The 8,310-nt window shown below is 38.6% G+C and overlaps 1 protein-coding gene across 1 annotated transcript; it reads left to right on the top strand.

The window, feature by feature from the left end:
* Positions 1-1,268: 1,268 nt before the first annotated feature.
* On the top strand, positions 1,269-7,764 carry DNAJB9 (DnaJ heat shock protein family (Hsp40) member B9). Its single transcript, XM_006015960.3, has 3 exons — positions 1,269-1,839; positions 2,236-2,463; positions 4,548-7,764. The coding sequence occupies exons 2-3, from the start codon at positions 2,247-2,249 to the stop codon at positions 4,979-4,981; spliced, it is 651 nt and encodes a 216-aa protein (XP_006016022.1). The 5' UTR covers positions 1,269-1,839; positions 2,236-2,246; the 3' UTR covers positions 4,982-7,764.
* Positions 7,765-8,310: the final 546 nt, after the last annotated feature.

The following is an 8,310-nucleotide window of genomic DNA, read 5'->3' as shown; positions in this document are numbered from 1 at the left end:
CCCCCCAGCCTTTCCTAATTTCTCCCTATTTACATTCTCACTGACAACCTGTCACTCTTTTTGCTTCTCTCATTACTTGGAGTCTCAGAACAGCAGAGACTTCCTATGTCTGAACAAGGGTGACTTTGCCTGGAAGCTTGCTAAGAACTTTTTCTCAACTACTCAGTTGGTCTAATCACATCTGTTCAAAGAACCTTGCCTCCCTAAAACAGGACACGGTTAGTGGAATTCCTAGGTGTTCTGTTGGCTGGAAGATGTTGAACTCTCTTTGAGGAGTCTACATTCCAGTACTTTTAATGATTACCCCTTAGACACCGAGAAGTTTCCAAGTACCATTTTTATACTGGAAAGGACCACTATTATGTTTTGAACATATCTTACAATATGCTTCATATGTAATTGTTGTTGGCATATGTTGTAGTCTACAGACTTACGTTGCCCATACGCTAACACTGTCTTGTTCCCAAATTTACTAAAGAGAGATTCTGGTAAAAAAATAATCAAATAGGCTATTCTATTTAAACTTTACCTTTAAAAAGAGTGACACTGAGTGTTCAATTTAGCTGTATGGTTATAGTGATATATATATGATTTATAACTTAGTTATATTTATTGGGTAAGTCCTCTTTATGAGGCATATTAGACCTCTTAAACTTTTAGTTTAAATTTTTAAAATTAAAAAACAATTCAACATGGTTTTTCAAGAAAAGAAAACATGCATTACTTAACTGGATTGTGCCCAGTGGAGATTACTGCAGAGGAACAAGTGCTGGTTAGGTCAGGTGGAGAAAATAAGACAGAAAGGGACTTCAGTAGGTCATCTTGTCCATTTTCCCCTCCGCAAAGTGGGATTATTTGGATACAAACTGATCCTGACAGAGTTTTGTGTAATCTGTTTTTCAAAAACCTCCAATAATAGAGACTCCACAACCTTCCTAGGTAATCTTTTCTAATGTTTAAGTGTCCTTACAATTGGCATTGTTACTAATGTCTAACTGTGGCCTCCCCTACCTAAATTAATCTAATTATTTGTCATCCTATCTCCAGTGGACATGGAAAATGATTTATGACCTTCTTTGCAGGTAATAGTGACCTGTTACCTATTTGAAGACTGCTTATTATGTTTCCCCTTAGTCTTTTTCTGTGGGCTAAAGAGGCAAGGTTCTTTCACTTTTTTTCTTCCCAAATCATATTTTCTAGATGTCTAGTCACTTTTGCTCTTTTCATGGCTCTTCAGTCAGTCCACATCTCTCTCTACGTCTGGTGTAAGCTGGGTGTGGTGTTCTGGCTTTTCAGAGCTGAATAGAGTAGAAAGGTTATTTCATGTTTAATTTATGGTATTTCTCTGTACAACTCAGTATGATGATTTTATTTCAATACTATAACATTGTCTCATTTAGTTTAGATGCACTAAAACCTCCACATTCTTTCTGCAGAACTGCTGTTTAGACTACTGTTCCTTGTTTTGTTAATTGTGTGGCCCAGTGGTGTTAAACATACAGTCTGTGGGCTGGAGCTGGCCCATGGAGCTGTCTCATCTGGCCTGTGGGTCTCTGTGAGGACCCCATGTTCTCTATTGGATATGTGCTGTCCTCGGCCCTGCATGATATATTTGGCACCCTGCAGCCCCTGGAACCCTTGTATGCTGGACCCCGTGTGCTGATCCAGCCTGCAGATCAGCCCATCAACCTTCATTTGGCCCAGAGGGCTAAATGGTCTGACACCTCTGGCATAGCTGATAACTCCTTCCTAAATGGAGTGCTTTGTACTTGCTCATACTGAATAGTATTCTTTTTTCCCCAGAATTTCTTCAGTTCTCCCAGGTGGATTTTGCAGGCGGTAAGTTCTGTGTTACCACAGCTGACAATATTTGAGCATTGAGCTATCTAGTTGAAAGTTATCTACATAAGCTACAGTCACAATAGCAAACTGTAGGATAGAAGTGTATCCTAGCAGCCGTGGGAAGGACTGCAGACAGTTAAACAGGAAATGTGAAATATCACAGAAAGAACAAACTGAGTGTTAGTAAGTTCCAGGTGAGAGGCAAGTGTGGCTATAATTAAAGATCACTCAAACTTTGGAAATTCTCAGTCTGCAAGACTAAGGTAGGATAACAGAAGTAAAAGTAAAGCCCTACTAAACCCATCTTAAATGCTAACAGATTGCATGGTTCCTGTTCATAAACATAGCAGAATTGCAGTTTGATTAACTAAGGTTTCTTTTTTGTCTTTCTAGGATCTTTAGAAATGGCTACCACACAGTCTGTCTTCACATTCGCACTCTGCATTTTAATGATAACTGAATTAATATTGGCTACAGAAAACTATTATGATATCTTGGGAGTTCCAAAAAATGCATCTGATCGCCAGATCAAGAAGGCATTTCATAAACTGGCCATGAAGTACCATCCAGACAAAAATAAGAGTCCTGGTGCAGAAGCAAAATTCAGGGAAATTGCAGAAGGTAATATAATCCATAAAAATACTTGGTTTATATGTCTCTGTGGGCCTATACAAAGTTGATTTAAATACTCTGTTAACTGCAGGTTACAACTTACCTTGCTTGGCAGAAAAAAGTTGTGGTTGTCCTTTAATCCTATAGTGTGCATCTTTCCTGCATCCTTGCATAAACAAATATTTTAGGACATGAACTATGTTCTACTGTATCTGTAATGCTGCTCATCAGAATGAACATATCCAAAATGTAGTATACCCTAGGTTGTTGGCCTGTTCCTCAACCCCACATTGAGAGGACAGAACTGCCTGACTAAAATGGTGCAGCTGGGACTTAAATCCCTGGCGTATCTCTTGAGGGTCCTTGGGACACATTCCTTTGCAGCCTGTCAAAATGCAGCACTTAGGGAAGGAAGCATCTTACAACAGGACCAAAAGTATGATTGTCAATTGACTAGAACCAGAAATCATTCTTTGTCTTTAGTAACTTGAACAGTCTAATTTGAAAATCATAACCCCAGTTACTGTTCTGTTTTCTCAGCTGAGCTCTGCCGTTATTTTGGTGGCTGCTATCTGTGACTAGAAACATCGTTTTTAGTATTGTAAAAGACTTAGTCCTATGTTACACAATACGTTAATTTCTTGGTTTGGTGGCTTTTGATATAGCGGTGGCTAATGCTGTCTGAATTAAAATGAGGGCAAGGGAACATGATTTTAACTGGGAAAAGTTTTATGCATTGATATTACGTAAGTGTTTTCAGTGTTGCAATAGAACAATACCATAAAAGAAATAGTAATTTTTACAATAAAATTTAATTCAAATTTCATTGTACTACTTTTTGCAAGGCCGTTAGAGTTCTAAGATGATGTTGATATGAAGTTCCTGTCTTTGTTTTCCAGATGCTATAACAAATTCTTGTTTCTAGATGTATATTTGTAGTGGTCTGGTAAAGTTGAAAGTAATCTAGTATAGAAAACAGGCTGAAAGTATTATGCAGAAAAATGATCCATTAGCAAGTAATGGGATGTAACACTGCCCTCTCCCCCTAAACTACAGGCTTCCTTCTAATTGGATTGATAGCATAGTCCTTCTAACTAATTAAAATAATATTGAGGGCCTCACTGAGACAATTAGTTGTATTTTTTCCTTTCCTATTCAGCATATTGATTGAGAGGTAGCTATGATCATGAGTGTTCAGTTAGTAATATAATTGGAAGGAGAAGCAGATTCTTCACTGCTGATTGCAATTATATCACCCCTCGATGGTGAAAATGGACTACACAGGCTATTTCTAATAATGATATGGGACCACTCTTCTCCAGGAAAGTGAACCATAGGAGATATTCAGATAGTAAATGCAGACTAATTGTAAGGCTTTTAAATAAGTAGTAGAAAAAATTATTAAAATACCTGAAGTTGGCATCCAGCGTGTTTTGTTCTGAGGTAGAAATGCTGATAGACAAGTAAGGTGTTTTGGGGTTTTTTTTATCAGCTGTGGTTCTGGATCAGAGACCAGGTAGCAGTTTGATTCCATTTGAAATTATTTCCATTGAAAAACAAAAGTTTGCCATAAACTTGTTTATGCTGGGTATTTCTTGTGTTTGGTGCCCCACCTCCCTCTCTCATATCTCTTGTTCCTCTGCTGTTCTTATTGAATACTGTTTGGCTTATGGAAGTGGTCCTGCCATATGCCTGCAACCTATCTTGTTCCTTCTAACAGATGAAAGTTCATCTGAAATCCTGTTACAGGGTAGGTGTTCCTGTGATAGGGAGCACATCTAACAGTTTACATTTTGGGGGGAGGGGTTGGAGGAGGAGGGAAATTTCTACTTAACTTTGAAGTTGTTTCTTAGTCTGCGTTGCCATTTAGAAATGTTCTCCCAGAATAGAACATGTCTAAAATTACAGGACACTTCCCCTCTTCCCCCCTGCCATAACAGTGTAGACCACTTCATTTTATCTTAACGTTAAAATTATGTGAAAGTTTGATGACAGTACCACTTAAGGCCATTGCATACAGAGGGGAGCAAATATTGTTTTTGAAAGATAAATATCTTACACACAACTATTTTCTCATTGACATACTTCTGCAGCCTATGAAACTTTATCAGATGAGAACAGGCGAAAAGAATATGACCAATTCGGCCATGGAGGACAAGGAAATAATGGCAGCCCCTTCCAACAATCGTTTAATTTCAACTTTGATGACTTGTTCAAAGATTTTGACATATTTGGTCAAAGTCAGAACTCCCGGTCGAAGAAGCACTTTGAAAATCACTTCCGGGGTCATCGGGAGGCTCACAGTAGGCAAAGACGTTCATTCCACGAATTTTCCTTTGGAGGTGGACTGTTTGATGATGTGTTTGAAGATATGGAAAAAATGTTTTCCTTCAGTGGCTTTGACAATGCACACCGACACACGGTACGAACTGATAGCAGATTCCATGGATCTAGCAAGCATTGTAGGACTGTCACTCAGCGTCGAGGAAACATGGTTACTACATATACAGACTGTTCTGGACAGTAACCCTTATTTTCCCCCCCCCCCCTTCTTCCTTTTACTATCTCTCCTTCCATTTCATCACCTTGATGACTTTTCTGGTTTTGTGCTGATATGGAACATTTTTTTTATGAGCTGTCTAAAACCGATTAAGCTATTTAAAGTACTTAACGTAGCTTTAAAGAAGCTGTAGGTAAACTCATTCTTGTCACCAAGAAAGAATAAATCCCACCTGAAAACACAATATAAGTGTTTACTACACTTAAATAATATTGATAATTTTTAACATATGAGGAGTTTGTGAATGATTGATTGTTTTTTGGCTATCCAGTCTTGTAGGCCCACGTTTTTTAGTTTATTGGTGCATGAACAGCTACAGATGAGGTTAAACTACTTTATTCTAAAGTGTTAAACTTAAAATGCCATTTTTAATTGTACCCTTCACTTTAACTTTCAGTATTTAGCTGCTGTGGGTTTAAATTGTGTGATACTACATGTATAATTCACACACAGTATAGCAGTGGAAACTTAACTCATCTGCATTTAATTTGCATAATCTAGGAGCACTGCAGAGTTCTCAGCTATATGATTTTCATTCATTTTTATTTTTAAATGGGATTATGAAGAAGAGGGAGTATCTTGAGATTCTCCAACTTTGCGCTTCAGTTAAGCGAAGCACTGTCTGGAATGTACAAGTTCATTTGTAGTTCTGAATGTCCTCTATGTGGCCTTTAATCCTCTAAATACTTGTTTGAGCACAGTTTCACATATGTGTATGTGAGTAATCCCACTGCTTTCTCTGGAACTATTCATGTACATAAAGTTGTGAAGGTGCAGACTTTTTGTTTGGTTGTTTTTTCAGGATTCAGGCCAATTTCTAAATAGATTTGAAAAAAATGTATTGCAGTACACATCTGTTTGTTGTATCTCCATGTGTAAGAGAGGTTAATGAAAGTACATTTAGTCTTCATTTTAAACTCTTAATACTCCTCTTAATGCTTTAGTAGAGTGGTGCTCAACCTCTGGCCCACAGGCTGCATCCAACTCATGGGGCCATGTCATCTGGCCCATGGGACCCCCTATGGGTCCAAAAACTTGGCAGCAGGGGGTAAGTTGCAGCATTAATTGTTGTGGTTTCCAAAGCCACTGCAGTTAACACTGCTGTTCCTGCTCCCTTCTGTCAAATTTCTGGACACCTGTGGAAACCCACAGGTCAGGTGACACAGCCCTCTGCCAGACTGTGCAGCGTTGTATCATGACTGGATCCAGTACAGTGTTGCACACTCAGATGGACCACAGGTGCCAGCTCCACACTGGATCTGGTCTACAGACTGAGCCTGTCCATAGGATTCAGCCTATAGACCAACCTCATGCTACTCGTCTGGCCTGTGGGACCAGAAGGTTGAGTGCCACTGCTCTAGTAAATGTAAATTAAAGGAAAAGTTAGGTCTGTATAACAGATATGACTAGAAAATTCCAAGTATTGTGTGCAAAATTGTAAATCTGCAAACATTGCATTAAGAATGACTTCAGGTTTATTACTTTGAGCCAGATGACAATAATTTTCAGTTGATAGGTAAACTTTTCTCTAAGTGAATAGATGACAGAAAATTAAGTTCACATTTCTGGCATTTGCTTTACATGGCATTTGAGTTTGCTATGGAGGTGACATCATGCTAAAGTTGTCAACTTGTCAGTACGTTAAAAAACCCATAGACTGATGTAGCTTGCAAAGGAAAACATTGGTATTCTGATGTCATACCCAACGGATCTAAATGTGAACCCACAAAGTTTTCTTTTGAGTTTCTTGAGACTGTTCATGTAGTAGAGGCCTTTTGAAGCTTGTATGGGCTACATCATCCCCATCCAGTATATCAGAGTAAGATGGCCATCACCTAAAAATCACCATTCTGATTTAACTGACTTTCAAAAATGTACTATTTTCCATTTTGTTGAGAACTTGCCTTTCAAATTGATAACATTAGCATTCACTTGTTTCACTCACTTGTGTAGTGTTCTAAATAGATTAGGTCTGTTTAAAGTCCTGAACTGAACTTGTTGCTATAGGGAAGAGACTTAACCCTTCAGTTATTCTTTTGATATTGCTTGGTCACAGTTTCACCACAACATACTATCCTTTATTCAATTTTTACTTATCTAAATACTGAAAATGGATTTTATGTTATGTTAAGTGCTTTTCCTGTCAATCTTTGCCTCTTTATTTATAAATTGACTAATACCTCATTCTGTCTTTATGAAAAGTCAGTAATTTGTGCAACCTTATCAGAATGTGCAATATTATTAAGATAGGAAGAATGTGCTGCTGGTTTTTTGTGCATGTAGATTTTAATTTTCTTATGTGTACTTTAATGTGCAGTATACTTACCTGTATGTTTCATGCAAATTTCAGAACGTTTTCATAATATGCTCCACACAAATATCAGTCATATGGATGGATGCTGTTCACTTAAGTACCTGTTTGGTATTATGATAAACTTAAGTAAACAATTATGTACCACTTGAGTGAACTTTAAACTAAGTTGTCCCACAGCATCAAGCTCAAAAGTCTTAACATCTTCTGTGAGATGTCTGTTTATCATATGGAGGAGAATACGTATTAATAAATATTAATGAGGAATGGCATGCCCTTCCTTTTATATTTAGGTTGTATGCCAGTGGCCTTTCTGTAATGAAGACTGCTAGAACTCTTCAGGTGAGAGCTTGGGACAGCTTACTTGGTAAGATCAAATAGTTTATAACATTACTCTGTGTTTTTCTTAAAAATTAAATAAAATCCTTCTTGCAAAATACCCTCATAAGGAGTTCAGGTTCTATTGTTTCTGACCAGACTTGCAGCAAAGTTTCACAGGGTTGGTTGACCTCTTCTGAAGCATGGGCAACTGGTGCCACCTTAATCGGGGGGGCGTGTGCCCCGCCCCCTTCCCCCAGCACCGATTGCGCCAACCAAGAAACATCTGCGGTATTCCCACTCCCTGGCCGGTGCTTGTAGGGTGGCACTGGTGCTTCCGCTTGCCCGTTGCCTGGCTGGGGAGTGTGGCCTGTCAGGGGGCGCACGTGCACCCCTATGCATCGCCACTGTTCTGAAGACAGCTGGATATAGCAGTTAATCCAAGTCTCTTGAACAGAAAGCATTTTTATCCATTATCCTTTTTTTTTTTTCTTCTAACTTGGATTAGAAAAGCAACAACTAACCTTGTTTTAAGTTTGTGATGAGCTTGAAATGTGCCACTCATTCCTCTTAATTTAAAATTCAGTAACGCAAGTTGTCTTTGTTCAGCCAATTGCATGCATGAATGCTGTGTGCCTCTGGAAGCTGGGGGGGCACGGCGAGCCCC

Source organism: Alligator sinensis, unplaced genomic scaffold (assembly GCF_000455745.1).
Source record: "Alligator sinensis unplaced genomic scaffold, ASM45574v1 scaffold297_1, whole genome shotgun sequence".
Classification (NCBI taxonomy): domain Eukaryota; kingdom Metazoa; phylum Chordata; order Crocodylia; family Alligatoridae; genus Alligator; species Alligator sinensis.
The sequence above is the reverse complement of the archived record's forward strand: the minus strand, read 5'-3'. Positions and strand labels throughout refer to the sequence as shown.

What these genes read in the sequence shown, in the direction of transcription:
- DNAJB9 (XM_006015960.3), top strand. Translation starts at nt 2,247, where the DNA reads ATGGCTACCACACAGTCTGTCTTCACATTCGCACTCTGCATTTTAATG. An exon ending in ATTCAGGGAAATTGCAGAAG is followed by an intron (nt 2,464 to 4,547) that starts GTAATATAATCC and finishes ATACTTCTGCAG; the next exon opens with CCTATGAAACTTTATCAGAT.